At 43.1% G+C, this 16628-nt stretch overlaps 1 protein-coding gene across 2 annotated transcripts in view; it reads right to left on the bottom strand.

Annotated features, from left to right (window-relative positions):
* trim44 (tripartite motif containing 44) overlaps positions 1-16410 on the bottom strand; it is a 41795-nt gene extending 25385 nt beyond the window's left edge. The window contains exons 1-4 of one of the 2 annotated variants that reach the window (XM_034535330.1): positions 15614-16410; positions 13889-14541; positions 11317-11394; positions 3170-3454 (exon numbers count right to left, since the gene is read on the bottom strand). In XM_034535330.1, the coding sequence (XP_034391221.1) occupies positions 3170-3454; positions 11317-11394; positions 13889-14524 (999 nt within the window). In that variant the 5' untranslated portion in view covers positions 14525-14541; positions 15614-16410. Of the gene's footprint in view, positions 1-3169; positions 3455-11316; positions 11395-13888; positions 14564-15613 lie in introns of both variants that reach the window. The other variant, XM_034535329.1, reaches the window with a different exon arrangement.
* Positions 16411-16628: the final 218 nt, after the last annotated feature.

Raw genomic sequence — 16628 nt, 5'->3', positions numbered from 1 at the left:
AGGTCTGCTGAAACCCTCGGCTCCTTTAAATCCAGATTAAAGACTTTCCTGTTTGCTGTTGCCTTTAATTGAACCAGATTCAAGGATATCAATAACGATCTGCATCTGACGACTGCATTTTATTTCTTTAACTGCACTGCAACTTGTATTATATTTCTTGCTGTTTGACTGTTTTTAATGTTTTAATGAATGTTCTTAATTGTTTTTAAATCTTGTTTTCTTTTCCATTATGCTTTTAATGATTTCATGTGAAGCACTTTGAATTGCCTTGTTGAAATGTGCTCTACAAATAAACTTGCCTGGCTCATGAGCTTGGCTTGGTTTGTTTTTTTATGCGCTGGCTCTGTCCCAGTCAGGAAGAAAGATCATTTCCTATCCGGCAACATATACTGTACATGTTCTTTTACACTTTTAAACTGCATGGCTGTACAAACGAGTACCTACTGGCACTTTTTACTGAAACTTGGACACCCGAGGATTTTGATAATAAATGGACTCAGGCTGAGAAGGTTGCTTAATATATTCTCCCTCTGCCTCCCACTGATTGGGCAATTTTGTGAATGTTTTTCTTATTCCCGTTGACCCTCTTTATGGTGTTTGTGTTTGTGTGTGTGTGTGTGTGTGTGTGTGTGTGTGTGTGTGTGTGTGTGTGTGTGTGTGTTTCTGTGCCTGATTTAAAAGAAGGATGAGTGATTATTAAACGGAACCAGCAGTAATGTGTTTGTTTGACCTCAAGCCAAAAGACTCTCATCAATTATGTGCTATATTCTTTGGGGAGCAGTTTAAAAAGGAAGGGGCTTATGAAGGTGAGACACAATTGACATCATCGTTGCCCCATTCCACAGGCTTGTCGTTACACGGCTGCGGTGGGTGAGCTCGCAGCTGCAATTGCTTTTCTGACTTGGCTCAGAAGCTGCTGGTCTTTTCTTATCTTGGAAAAAGTTGGAATGAAGGCACCGACTTCGAAAAAACTTCCAATTTGAAATGTTTTAATTTTGAACTATGACTAATTAATCAAAACAATTATTAGTGGAACGACTGTATCATCTCCAGTGTCATAGACATGGAGTACCCTGGAAAGTTAATCAGAACTGCAGTAAAGAGGGAAGTGAATGATTGTAGTTCAGCGTACCATCTGTAGACACTGCCACTATGACTCAGACAGACTAACGGTGATATAGTGAGGGAGCAAGTGGGAGGATTAATGTCTGAGCCAGGTGTCCTACGATACAAGAAACTCTCTACACATCACAAATGTTTTACTGAGGACTAAACGGCTGCAGGTGTTGGCGAGTTCAGGGGTACTTGATGCAACGACTGTTTTGGTACCCCCAGATCCATTCACTTCACATCTCAGACTACGCATACAACTCAGCCCAATTCACTTGGAACTTATCCAGCGATGCGAGACGGCATCGCTGGATAAGTACTGCATAAGCCCCCTCTCTACACCTCACATACCTCTCCTGTGACCATGCATTTCCAAGTTACACTGCCCACTTCAGCCATGACTAACACACAAGAACAAACAGGGTCACAATCATCATTCAATTAGGGCCCTAATGAACTTGGCCCACCATGGATTCATTTCTCAGTGAGAAAAGCAATCTGCACAGCACCATTACTGAAGCCTCCCTGGTCCTGTATAGCACCACCAGGGAACACTCAAGCCTCCTTTTCCTGAATGTAGTGGCTTCAGTGTAGAGAGTGACAAATGGACTGATGGGATATTTTTAATTTGGGAGGTATAAGCAGTAAAGGCCTCCACTTCAATGTTCAAGCAAGAGATGAGAGCGTGAGGTGCTCTATATATGCGAATGGCATTGCTTGCACCTCTGGCTGTGTTAACCAGCGTGTAAATATATGAATGATACAAGAACCTTTCTTTGACTAAGGGGCAGGTATTCACAAAGGACAGTGTGCCCAGCTGCTGTGTATATAGCCGTACTATTCTGTAGCCAAAAGGACAAACACGGTTACATTTATACCGCATTAGTCTACAGCGCAGGATTTATTTTCATCCAACTATCTGCATTGCACTGACACAGCCATGAAAGGAAAACTGCATTTCATCACATGAACATAATGCTCGCCTGGATAAATACAGCCGGTCTCTCCTTTCATTTGGAACAAAACTGTGTATAGTGACACCTGTTTACCATATTCATTTTTGTCATAATTACAGTGCAGCAGATGCCAGTCATTAGAAAGATAATCCTTTAAATTGAAGGCCTGGGATCAAACCTCTATGGCTGCAAGCAACCATCCTGCTCAGGTGTCTTTAAACAAGGCACCAAGTCATTACCAAAAATAACATTCGTAAGTTAGGCCACACCACAAGCAGACATAGAAATGATATATATATAATAATAAATATACATGATGAGCAACAGAACAACTTTCTGCTGGCTGGCAAACTGTTTGTAATTGTTTATTGACAAGGCAATAGTGCCCTCTTTTACGAGGCTGCCCTTAGTTACAATGTTGGCAGCGGACCTCCGTGTTTAAAGTGTGCGTTAATTAATCATTGACCCCGTTTGCTTGTGCTCTCAGCAAACTCATGCGACTTGATTTAGGGTGCCAGCTTTGCTCAGATACTGCCCTGCGGATCTAATGCACTGGGTTTTTAGTCATTTCGGTAACCGCTTTCAAGACCAGCCAAAGATGTTGTACACAAGAGTTTTAAAATCTTAAATGATTTAAATTGCCCCAAAACTCCTGTAGTTGGCGCCCAAAGCATAAGACTGCCGTTGCTTGCTGCCCAGTTCTAAACCGACTTCCACCTCTGAATCAAGTGGATACGGTTTAAAAAGCAAACATTAAATACAGATTGTAACTCGGCTGAAAAACCACATCGATTACCTTTCAGATTCAGGGGGCCATATTTGAGCAATGCCGACACTCTTAACTACAGACGTGTGTACTGTCTGAGACTGTAGTTATGTAAAACAACAGTCTGAAGATATGAAGGTAAACGCTGTGTTTTGCAGTAGCTGAAGCATCCAACCCACCCATACATACATACATACATACATACATACATACATACTGCTAAATGCTAGTCACACTGGGCTTCTGGGACATTATTTGCTAAACTTACTGTCACTGTGCACACTGCCGATTGCACAAAAGCAGTTTTTAATTACGAAAGAAGGAAGGCCCTTCTCACCTGCACTCGGTGGGCTGGTCCTGCTCCGAGGGCCACTGCTGCCATCGCAGGACCCATCGCCTCAGCCTGTTCCAGCAGGCACAGCTGGTGCGTGATGTTGGCCATCTCTTCCTGCAGGCGCTCTGTTTGGAGGGAGATCTCTGCGATTTTCTCAGCAGCGGATGCCGTCAGGAACGCCTCTTTGAGGTCTACCAGGTGGAGGGTCCTCTTCTCCTCCAGACGCACCAGTTTGCGGAGCTCGTCAAACTGAATGTTCACATAGGCCTCGAGCTCCTCTGTTGACATCTAAGACATGTAGATGAAGTACAGGAGAAGGCGAGCGTGAGTGAAAGTGAAGGATTGAACTGGGCACATTTAAGTAGAGGAAATCCACAAGTAACCAAGACCGAAAAGAGATAGTGGGCTGCAGTTTCGGAGCGGAGAAAAACAATACACTCAAAAACAAGTGAGATGAGGTGACAGTAAAATTGCATGGCTATGAATTGGACATCCAGATGCAAAAATAGAGAAATACATAGTGATTGATATTTTACTTTGACATGTGAATAATACTTTAATAAGCCTGCTGGTCTCTGTCAGGCCGTAGCTAATTGATAGCATGAAGCAGATCACCTCGAGGTAAACTCATGTAACCCATCTGTAGATGGAGACCTCAGAGGCTCCTTCTACCACGGCAAGCCATCTGTTTAGCTTTCAGGGCCAAACTGCTCAGTGAGATACCCTGTTCAATCCATTTCCCTGTTCCGACAGAGGGCTCTTTAGCTATGACTCATTACGTTAAAACACCTCAATAAACCATACGCCTTCCTACAATCATTGCCACCGAGATGGCCCCACCTCCAACAAAGATGCTGCCATGAGGTAAAACACCCCGAAGCCTCTTGTCATGATCTCCGCTCCTGAATATGTTACAACCGCTTCAATCTATGAACATCAGCTGCTAGGTCTCTCTCCTTCCCTTGAGCAGAACTTCACTCTCTTCCGTTCCATCTATTTTATCTTGTTTCCCCTCAGCCTCCCTCTCTCTCTCTTTCCAGTGAAGCATGGAATCATCTGTCTTTACTGAGGTTGGCAGAGCCACGGACCCTAGGGGCCCACAGTTTTCTCATGTACATGCTATTTCTGCACAAGCAATCAGATTCTCCAAATTGCCGATTAAACAAAGTGCAAGAGGTAACATTTTTTTTATTTACTTTCTTTATATAAAAACAGAGAAAAACAAGCACATTGTTCATTTAAATGAGACAAAGAGACTTAGTTAACATCTAATAGGAAAGCAAGAGCTGTTTTTTTTGTCCCAAATCAATACCCTAAATACATCTCTGATGAATTAGAAACAATGGACTAGCAACATGTTCCATTCCTTGTATAGATACTTAAGTTGTGAATGTGAAATTTTGGAGCAAATGAAGCTTTGTTTTTGTCAAATCTATTCTCCTGTTCCGGAAGTTCTTTACTTTAACACAAAACAATAGTAGGAAGAGCCCAAACGTCATAAACTCAAATGAATAACTATATAGGCCGATTCAATCTTTTAGAAGAGTCATCAATTCAAACGTACGCAGCTAACACTAAAAATAAAAACACATTTAGAAATGACAAGGCATATTTACTACCTCATTTCATAGGGAGATAATAATTCAAAGCTTGAGCTGTTGCTCATGTTTTGATGTGGCAGACATCTTGCTCTAAGTTGGCTCTGATTGAGGTGTCATTGACACCGTGATGGATCAACATATTCAATATTCAAGTCCAACTCCTCTGCAAATCTAAATTTTCCTTTCAAATATTCATTTTTAAAAGGCTTTACTATCTGCAAGGCATTTTCATTTATATTCAGTTGGCCACATGTAATGAGCCTGTCACTTGTTTTGTATTATAGTATGAATTGAATAACAGCTAGCAGTGATTGCTTCATTAGTTAATTCCATGTCAAGCGTAGCTTTAGCATTCAGCTACCTTTGTGAATACTAATGAAGTTACATTTGAGCAATTAAAAAAAAAAAATGGAGAGTCTCTGACTTACAGAGAGACAACATATGCAATTATACACTATCAAATAAAAGGTTGAAGTAGCTTATGGCTAATATTAGCTTATGTTACATACCATGTTTTCTAATGTTTGAACAAGTTAAATGCGGTAAATATTGCATTGTAGCTGATAATGCTGACTCTTCTCCACTTACGCTGCAAAAATGAAAAAGTGGGCAGACATTTGCGACAACTCATCTTCACTCATTAATGTCTCCAGTTTCATTTCACATAACATAATTCTACCACCATAAATAAGTCATACATACATAAGTATGTATCACTTTATAAAATCTGCATACGCGGTCCCACCGGGTTTCCAAGAATGGAGAGAAAGCAGCGACAATGAATCATAAAGAATAATGCTAGCCAAGAACAGAGCTACAACATGAATAGGGCGGACAGCACCGTAACATAAAACTTAATCGTAATTTAGCATCTCATCAAACGGACACATTCCATCATCACATCTTCCTCTACCGAGGGCCTCCAATGGGCCCCCTGCCCTACCATAGAGTCCCTGTGGCAGATGGGAGGCGTGATCCTGGATCAGTGCTCTTTGTCTATCTGGAGCAGGAGCCCTCTGCTCTTGGACCTTTCACCCAGTGAATGTGATGGAGTTTCTCTGAGAATGTGTCCAGCTAGTAAGGAAGCAGCATTCATGCGTGCTAATCTTCATTTGCATAGCTGCAAGCTGAGGCCACAAAATGAGGCATAGGGAGAGACAGCGGCACGCTGCTTACAAGGGCAGAGTTAGAGTAAGGACAGTGGCTATGAAAGAGATAGAGAGAGAGAGCGAGCAGGCAGAGGTACGACATCAGGCTAGCAGATTAAGAAAGCTCATTTATTTTTCAAGCAAAGGTACGACGTTCGGCAAGCAGATTAGGGAAGCCAAATTCATTTTCAGTCATGTTTCTAACATGCCTTGTATTATCACTGTCAAACCATTTTCAGAGAAATTCAGGAATTATGGTATTGCAGGCAGTTGCTAAAAAAGGCCTATGTCGGGTTTATACAAGGGACTGTAAGCTCCCTGTCAACCACCATGGACAATTTAATTACTTTATGAACAATACGTGGGAGATGTGAAAGGTGGGCTGAAAGTTGAAATTCCCACACAAAAGTGTAGTCCGTTACTGGCTCTAACAAAAACATCATCAAGGCTGACAAAAAAACAAAACTGCAAAAAAAATAACTAAAGCTCTTGAGAATAGAAATATAACAGTGTTGGAAACAACTGTGTTGCATTACTTTGGTGAGCCATCAGGACACGTTAAAGTGGAAAACAAAAAAGGTAAACTGAAAAGCGCTCACAACAAATATCAAAGTAGCATCAGGCTTTTCATCTCAACCTGACACATTAGAGGGCTCATCACTACAAATGCATTTTTGTGGACAAAGACAATTACATTTTTTATTTAATTCCCAAAGTTTCGACACCAAATGGGTTATACAGAACTAAACGATAATGTGATGCCCGAGACATCTAGAATTTACTGTTTGATACAATGGTGCAGACCAAATAGTGTCATCTTATTTCCCTAAATGTCAGCATCCTGCAGCTTCAATGAAGTAATGAAAAAGGCAACTGTAGCGTATGTTCTTTGAAATTGCCATGGAGACTTTGATGCTCCTTAAGGGGAATTTTGGGAGCACGACAGTTCAAATAGTTAACTTTCTTTGAAATTAGTGCCAGTTCTGGTGCTTACTGGAGTCTGTTTTGTGTGATGCTTTTTTTAAAAAGGCTTAAAAAGCATTAATAGAGCATTAGGAGTAAATGGATTTGAACTGCCCTTGCCCTTGGCAATAGTGGCCCTGTTCCAAGTGAACACTACTCTCTCAAGCTCTCTTTTATCTCTTCCAGGAATTAGATTCTCCAATTAAACCTCTAACACAACACAGCAATACAAGTTCATTTGAAAAACATCAGATCTTCAAAAGTCCTATGAAGAAATATGAATTGGGGATGTAAGAGAAGTTAAAAGAGGGAGGGGGAAAAATGAGACAGAAGGCCTTTGGTTTTATAATAGTAGAGTTTCAATACCCAGCGCCTTTTTATTAGTTTTGAGTGAGGCAATGTCAGCCAAGCAACTTTCTGGGGAATGATTCAGGGTAATTCAATTAAAATGCTGTGAGTGGAGATAGAAGGGGCATGGCAGTCTTAAAAAGCAGTGGGAGAGGGTGTAAAGAGAGGAAGAGTGGGAGGAGGAAGATAACAGGATGAGGTAGAAATGAACAAGAAAAAGCAGGATGAAAATAACCGAAAGCAGCAAAGTCTTTTCATGCCGCTGCCGTCTGTTCCTCGGCCTCGGCTCCCTAAGACAGCTTTAATGTGTCTGCTGCTCTTGTAAATTATGTGAGGCAGGGAAAAATGGATGTAGCTACCACACACATATCATTTGCGACTGGGCTGATGTTGCCGTGCTGACTCCAGATAGCAGACTCCTCTCTCTGTAGCTGCAGAGAGCGGCACAACGGGCGGCTTCTGTCCTATAGGCGACACTCTGCCCAGCAGTAAGTGGGTAAATAAAACACGGGAGCGAGAAAGATATGATGACAACCCGCTGTCCTGGACTGAAAACCCCAACATGTTTCATAAATCATTTCCAGCTCTTTGACGATAAGTAACGACCGAGCGACTGACAGCAATCTAGGCCCCTCATGTTAGGTTACACCTCTGGTACCACTTTAATATGTAGATTAGGGTTGCACGGTGTACCGATACTAAAAAGGTACCGCGGTACCAGTACGTTCAAAACGATACGGTTTTGCATATTTTTAGTATGGATACTTTATTAAAATAGCGCATGATCAGAGCGCACTCACTGCCCCGTTAATGCGGCCCAGCGCGTTGACTGCAAGGGGGCGGGGCTGTGCAGCGCTCACTCAGTGATCGCTGGGGAGACAACATGGCATCACGTGCAGGCGCTTTTTGCGACTTTTTGTAAAAAAAATAAAGATGCGGAAAGCGCACTGACATACAGACAGTGAAGGAAGGCCGACTGACATAAAGCAAAACGTGTTTTAAAGCCACTCAGACCAAGGAGCAACACGTCAAACATTAAAGCACCTTTCAGACAGACACCCCGAACTTTTCAAAGAGTTCAAAGAACGACAGGTAATCAAATGTGATTATAAACATGATGCACACCTTAAGCTCACCCACATACAGCCTAACACTGTAGCCTTAGCCTAGTTTAACGACCAGTCTATATGATCATGAGGTCACAATGCACACACGTGTACTAAATGAAACACAATTGATGCAAAATGGCTACATGAGGGTGGATCTTCAGCTAAGTCTTTTTTATTTTAGTTAAGGAAAAATAATTATTCCATGAATTAAGATAAAATACGAAATCTACAATTGACGTACTTATGGAAGGAACTATGTAGTCATCTAGTCAGATACGGACAAAAGGCCTACATAGCCGTGTATAATCAATGCTGTGATGGCACCATGAAGTTTTCATTAATATCTTGCTGTAGGCTAATACTAATAATACCATTTGTTAAGTGTTGAAAAAGCTGGGAAGGAACAAGCTGGTAAAAAAGGGAACCATACAGATGTTTTATTTATTACTATTATAGATAAATATACCAGTATCATATCGCATTTGTGGTATCGTATCGAATTCTGGTATCGTAAGTATCGGTATCGTGATATTTATGGCAGGTATCGTATCGAAGTTAGAATTTGGTATTGTGACAACCCTAATGTAGATGCAGCCTCATCACTGTTTTTTGCATTATATTCCACTTCCCTGTGGAGAACGGAGCTGTGAGCTTAGAAAGAGAACAAACCCCACACCTGCAGCAAAGTACATCATTACACATTAGTTTTAATGAGCAAACACCAGCTCAGGGTTAAATTCCCCATTTACCTTTTCACAGACAGCAGCTTTCCTCATTGACACCTATTATTGTATTAGATTATTACATTTCTGTATGATCATCTTAGTAATGTACTGTATGTGCCAGTGTCCTAAATGAACCAATGAAGTGTGCATGCCCTCCAGACAGTCTCACACTAGCTGGTTAGTTATTTACACACATGTACCACTCCTTGCTATGTTGTGTTTCTCGCTCACTGCTGCCTGGCTAACTGGCAATTATTTGCTCATATGCCAGATTTATCGCGCTCGCAACATACAATGTAAATCGGACGACATAGATAGCGCGGCAGCTTAACCTCCTCCAACTCCGTCTCATCTGGTTCTCTTTATTGTCTCTCTCACTCGCACACAGACAGAACTTTCCTCACCAGCTGCAGTCGCTCTGATGGTCGTCTGTCGTGCAGAATGAGAAACGTTGACATTTGAGTGTGCAGAGAGGACACACTGACAAATCCACATAATGGTCTCTCACACAATGGCCCGTGAGTGAGCAGGTAAGTGTTTCACTGAGTGCACTGCACCTCTACAGTGGAATGGCACAAGACTAAATGTCAAGGAAGTCCTTGGGGCAGCATTGATATTTCAGTATGATAATAGACCTGAACTTGGATTGGGTGGCGGCTGCCAGTAAAAGTGTTGCCTCTTGCAGGCCAGTTAAATTAACCTTCTACATTAAGCCTTGTGTGCTTCGGTCACATCTCTGCAGCTACTGAGCAATGCTCCTGGGTGCCACTACTCTCCAGTGCATTCAGACAGTTTTAGAAGCAGAGCATGGCGGAAGAACAGGCGTTGCAGGGCTGGTTGAGAGAGCAGGAGCAGTCACTGTCGACGTAAGTAGCTGAGACCCGATCCTGTCGCTCGCGGTTACCTCTCTCACTGCACAACATGAACCGTCTGCGGTCAGGTTTTATTTTTCGGTGGCAGAACATGCCCCCGCAATTGCATCCGTAATGGAAATACAGCCCAGGTTTTCAAGGTTGACTTGACAGTTTGCCGCTTTTGTATTGTTGATATTAAGAGAAAGGTGACTGTGCAAAATGCACACTACTTTTTTTTTTTTTTTTTTTTAGACTGCAGCCTGTGAAGGTTAAATAAAAATGTTGAAACTCATTATTTCTAGCTTGTCTTTGGGTGTAATGATTATTTGTGTTATATTGGGCTACATTGTAGTGAAAGGTGTCTTTAATATCTTATCCATGTCATTTATTTATCTATTGAGAGGGATAAAAAAAAACATCAGAACCACCTTACTATTTAACGCAGTGTATAATACATTCACTTTCTAAGTCCTTATTTCTGTCAACTTAACAAGTCCAACAGGGTTATAAAAACCGCTACAGGGTATTCCTCTCCATGTTATACATGACTATGAGTAAATAGAGTTGAAAACACGCCCTCTGACTTGGCCAGAAGTGCGGAGTGAAAAAAGGTGACATCAGCTGAAGCCTGACTGACATGACTCAGTGATCTCACAATGATGCATGAGGCATCACTTGTACACCTCGAGTACAACTGTAGGAGTCAGAAACCCGAAGTCCGTTATCCGTCAATGGGGCAGCATTAGAACTATATGGATTGAAATAATTGGCTCTCATGTTAACTAACCAATGACTTTCTCTTCTTCTTCTAATCCCCCTTTATCATATTCTTCTGCTGTGTTTCCCCAGCTACAGTCTATATTGGTCTGCAGTGTTTACTGCTGTACCCACTGAATTAGAAATGAGTAATGGCTTATTTTTTCTCTCTCTCTTTATGGCTTCCCATGCCTTAAAACCAGGCTCAACAAAAAAAAAACAAAAAAAAAAAAGATTCTATAGACATAACCTATTTGATAAAAAGAAAAGAAATAAATACTAATTTAGCCATTTTGAGACAAAACATCATAATAATCACACCTTCAAATCAGATTGTCATTGATCCAAATTGGAATTTGGAGTTATGGAAGTCGTTGACTGGGAAACACTGAAATATATAACATTGCATTGAAATGTACAAATGGACCTGCGGGGTCTGCAGTGTTAATTTGTCAGGCTTTTTTTGCAAGGTCAAGTGCACTTTTATTGCCGCAGATAAAATCTCATTTCATTTGATAAGAGCTCATTTCTAAATGAGAACAGTTGAGTGCAAATCCTTTTGGGAGGGAGTTTCTAAAAATGGCCCTTCCTGGCTAACTCGCATGAGGATCGACTCGGTGTGATGTGTGCAGGAGTTTGCACTCACCTCGGGGTTGGTCCACTTGTTCTTGATCTTCTCAGACATCTGTTGTGTACAGCCCAGCAGGTCATAACCTTGCCTGCCCTTAAGGTGGAAAACAAAAACACATCGTAAAGACAATGCCACTACATAAAAACACAACACATAACTACAAAGAGATCATCTGCTATTAGTTCATAATGGCACTGCTAATCATTCAAAAGAGCATCCAATTAACGTGTTTTTTAATATCTCGATACAAAAGAAAGACAAAAAACAAATATGACCATATTTGTAATTGAACATCTCAATATTGAAAGAAAATACATGGTACCTCCTTGACAGCTCACCAGTCAATGGCAGGCTAATAATGCATATCAAGTTTGACATGCTATATGCTTAAGGCCATGTACAGCAACAGGAAATCATATCACCACCGGAGATTAAGAGATCTTTCACATGAATACACTGACACATTGAGCCTGATGAAAGCCAGAGTCGGTTTAGTGTAAATAATGTAGCCGTAGGCTGTGTGTAAGTGTGTGACCCCTTTTGTCTTTCATCAATCCATATGTGACCATGATGTAAGAGTAAGCCAGTGAAGTGCGCTGTTCTACTTTTGTTTTGTGCGGCCACAGGGTAGAGGAGGACAACACTTGTGCTCTTTAAAAAAAAACATTCAACACACCATGTTACTACTAAAGCTAAATTACATTACATTAAGCTGGCGCTTTTATCCAAAGCGACTTACAATCATGTTACATTCATACACTGTAGACACAGCTACAGGGAACAATTCAGGGTTAAGTGTCTTGCTCAAGGACACATCGACTAGGGCGGGGATTGAACCGCCAACCCCCTAATTGAAAGATGGACCTGCTAACCACTGACCCACAGTCACACTGGCTTTGTGATTCAGTTTATTTCAGTGTTCACAAGCAAAACCATTGACTGTTCAAAATATGAATCCAAAACTAAGCCCTGTTTTCTGATATTATTGAACCCCCTCAACCCCCATCCTTGTTAATTGGTCCACTGTGCAATAACAGTCCAAATGTGTTCAGTGTGCTGATACCATCTGACTCTAAATCAGTGGTCACCAACCTTTCTAAGCCCAAGTTCCCTGACCTCTGCCTTGGTGACAGGCAAGATCTCCCCATTGAGAGAAAAACACTGTCCAGACTGGACTTACAACGTGAGGCTTTTTATTTGGCCTAATTGTAATCTGTGTCCCATCACAATGCCATCAGAAGTCATGTGACTCAAGTCAGTGTGATGGCTGTGACTGAACACTGTCTGTGAGCTTGTAGTTGGGCTCATAAGCACAGGCAGCCAGTCTGAGGCAGTCTGTGACTGGACTTTGATTTGGTGGTTTTCTGAACTCCACTTACGCATTTTTCGGGACAAATTTGGCATTCATGAAAGTTTTCTCATATGGGATAATTATAATAATAATAATAATAATAATAATGTTATAATTATAACACAAATGTACATTGTGCAACAGTATCTGCACCGGTGAAGTTAAGTCGCACTCAGTTTACTCGACCGATGCTCACTTTCTGCTTTGAGTCAGTCTGAAGTTGCTTTCGCATTGCCTGTGGAGTCTGTTCACACGTCTCTTCAGTTGCATGCCCTTATAAGGAGCTGGCGGGGCGTTTCTGGATGCAAATCCAGGTGCACGAGGACGCGCGTTCACTTTAAGAATCCTCAGTCGGGGGAGCACATGTGAGAACACTTCGGCTGTGTAAGAACCCATTTGCAGGCGTTCATGAGATCTTTTCTGACGTTGTCTTCCGAAGTCCGCAAGAAAACATTTCAGAAGACACTTCAGACAATGTTCGAGAATGAGGCCCAATGTGTTTCTGAATTTATTTTTATTTTATTTTGGAGAGCGACAGAGAACGTCTCCGAGATCGACCGGTCGATCGCGATCGACGGGTTGGCGACCACTGCTCTAAATGGTTCTATAAGCATCACAAACACTATGCTCTGCAGAACTGAGCCCACAGTGATGATGGGTTAGTCTCTAAAGCCAGATCAGCATTAGCCCGGCTAACTGGACTAACCACCTGCATTGCTGCACTGAATGAGTGGTGACTCCCATGACCTAGTAAATACGCCTTAAAATATCACTTGCAGAGCCCTAGTGAGTTTGACTTAAAGACTACAGGGCCTACAGCTATGTGTTTTTAGTTTGCCGGGGAAGATGTAGAAACTTTCTGCTGTCCTGATGTCAGTGGGGAGCTTGTTCCACCATTGAGGAGCCAGGACAGCAAACAGTCGTGACTTTGTTGAGTGTCTAGCTCGCAGTGATGGCGCTACAAGCCAAGTGAACGGGCTGGGATGTACGGTTTTACCATGTCCTGGATGTAGACTGGACCCGATCTGTTCGCAGCACGGTAGACAAGTACCAATGTTTTGAAGCAGATGGGGGCGGCCACCGGGTAACCAGTGAAGGGAGCGAAGTAGTGCGAGTGAATTTCGGGGAGGTAAAGGTCAGTTATACATCCAAGTGATTAACTACAGTAGAGAGCATACAGTAAATCACACAGTGCGGTTCTATATAAACCTATCGTGTTCTGGGTGTGTAACTCACCTTCTGCCACACGTAGGCCTCATGCAGGGTGATTATCTCATGCTCACGGTGCTCACCCTGCACGGCACACACCACACAGATGATCTTCTCATCGGGTTTACAGTAGAGGGAGCCTTCCTGTTTATGTTCCTTGCAGCGCAATCTCTCGACTGTCACGGTGTCCCTCTTCCCAGCCTCTCCAGCGGCCAGGGCCTCCTGCCCTGCTTCTGCACCCTCAGCTCCATCACCCAGCTCAGCCTCCAGGTGCAGACCACTCTTGGCTCCTTCTCTTTCGCCAACATCATCACTCTCGTCGCCATTAGCCATCGCCAAGCCGACCTGCGCCATCTGATTCGCGCAAATTCTAGCTGCCCTCTCCACACGAGGTTCATCCTCAGCTCCATCTCCAACTCTGGAGTCTCTGTCAGTACCAAGTACATTAGCTGGTGTCCCCTCGTGGATGTAAGGCATTATGGGGTGATGTGTGCTGCTGGCATGTCTGTCAGCATGGACAAGGCAGAAGGCAAAACTGCAGGTGTGGCACACTTGTGTGGCCGGTTGGGCCTCGTCAGGCTCGCACGCATCACATGATCCGTCCATCTGTGGCAGCTCCTCCAGGCACATGACTCCTTCTTGGGGTTCCCCCTTGTGGTCCATGGTGGCCGATAATAATTCTGGGGATAAGAGGAATAAGTCCTAAAGGAGACACACAGAGTAGGGGACAGCTTATTAATAGCTGCGACCTTCTGTGAACAGCTCTCATATTTGCACAGGGGAAAGTCCAAGATCCTCAGGACTAATCCCCTCTGATATAATACTCCCACAACAGATGATGTACAGAGGGAGGCAAAGTCCACCGGAAACAGCATGCAGAGCAACACTATCACACAACCTACACAAAAAAGGTTGTGCCCTTTTGCAAGGACAATAAACAAGAAGCAGTCACGGAACTGTCTGTGTGTGCAAACAGACTCACTTTTGTTTACTGACTCACAAACGGATAGTGCAGTCTGCCAGTACCTTCAGCATGACCCAAACACCCACAACTCTTATTTTATCTCCCACCTCCCTCTGAAAGTCATCAGGCTTTGACCTTTACATGTTTTATTTTGTGTTTTTGTCTTCATGCCCTCTCGCCCACCTTTCACTTCACTCTGAAGAGAGACCATGATGCATGGCCTGTACACACACACACACACACACACACACACACACACACACACACACACACACACACACACACACACACACACACACACACACACACACACACACACACACACACACACACACACACACACACACACACACACACACACACACACACACACACACACACACACACACACACACACACACACACACACACACACACACACACACACACACACACACACACACACACACACACCTCCTCGGAGCCTTCCTCTCCTGAGCTCCTGTCTGTGTACTCTTTCCGTACTGCTGACACAAACAACCGGTGGAAAAAGTGCTGTAATGCAGCCCCCCCCCCCCCCTCATCCCCCGTGTGAGTGAGTGAGTGCGTGCGTGCGTGTCTCTCTCTCTCTCTCTCTCTCTCTCTCTCTCTCTCTCTCTCTCTCTCTCTCTCTCTCTCTCTCTCTCTCTCTCTCTCTCTCTCTCTCTCTCTCTCTCTCTCTCTCTCTCTCTCTCTCTCTCTCTCTCTCTCTCTCTCTCTCTCTCTCTCTCTCTCTCACACGCACACAGTGGGGCTTGCAATGTACTTACTTGTCTGTGTCTTCCTCCCCCTCTGTTTTTCTGTCTCGGGCTTGTTTTGAGATGGAGTCGGTGGAGGAACTAGCTTGACGGCTAACTTCCCTAGCACAGCCGTTGAGCCCTGAATGTTGTTACTCGAGCTGTCGACGGCTCTACTTTCACTTTACAGCAGAACAAGGTGCTCCAACTTCGATCCGACAGCGTTTACTTTCTGCTTTTCATGAGCTGCTGTCTCCTTTTTTTTCCTTTTACTTCCTGCTTGTTACGCCAGTCTCCTGCGTGTGACAGAGACACGCAGAGGCTGGAGAGAGAAACCCCGTTTGACGAGCGTTACAAAGACGGTGCAACTCCTCACCGGAGGCAGGTGGACGGAAACGACTCGCACTGTCGTAACGTGAAGCTAGTGAGTTGTGTCACGAGCGAATAAACTACCCATAAAGTGAATGTCATTTTAACTGGTGCGCACGTGAACCTAATTAACAACGCTCACGATTGAAATAATCACCTTTAGGAGCTCCAACATGACCTATTTTAATTTAACCTAAGTGATATAATATTCCACAATTGTAAGGCTATGTTTGTTTGGCTTCCCCCCTCGCTGTTAATTGATTCCACCAGTCAGGGTTCAGGTGAGTATAGGGTTAACATGAGCTAATGTTAGATAACGTATAATAATAATACGTTATGATGGTGTCTCGTATAGCTAGCGGTTAACACCAACCGTACAAAAGAACATGACGCCCAACATTAACATTAACATGCTAGTGCCGCTTTATTTGTGCCACTATATGTTAACGAAGTCACAATGAACGTTAATTATAGAAATAGAAACATGCAGGAACCACGTGGGAAACGAGTTCCTGCCTGTCACTCGTGATTGCATATCTCATTTCACGTTGGAGTGGAGGCTGAGTCGCTGTTGTCATCACAAATAAGAAAGAGGAAACATCCCAAAACCGTGTCAAGTTGTTTGACAACACTTCAGACTTCTTCAATATCCCTCATAAGCTACTTGGCCAATGATTTA

Source organism: Cyclopterus lumpus, chromosome 6, assembly GCF_009769545.1.
Source record: "Cyclopterus lumpus isolate fCycLum1 chromosome 6, fCycLum1.pri, whole genome shotgun sequence".
In the NCBI taxonomy this organism is placed as follows: Eukaryota; Metazoa; Chordata; class Actinopteri; order Perciformes; family Cyclopteridae; genus Cyclopterus; species Cyclopterus lumpus.
Note: the sequence above shows the minus strand (reverse complement) of the source record. Positions and strands in the feature narration are given on the sequence as shown.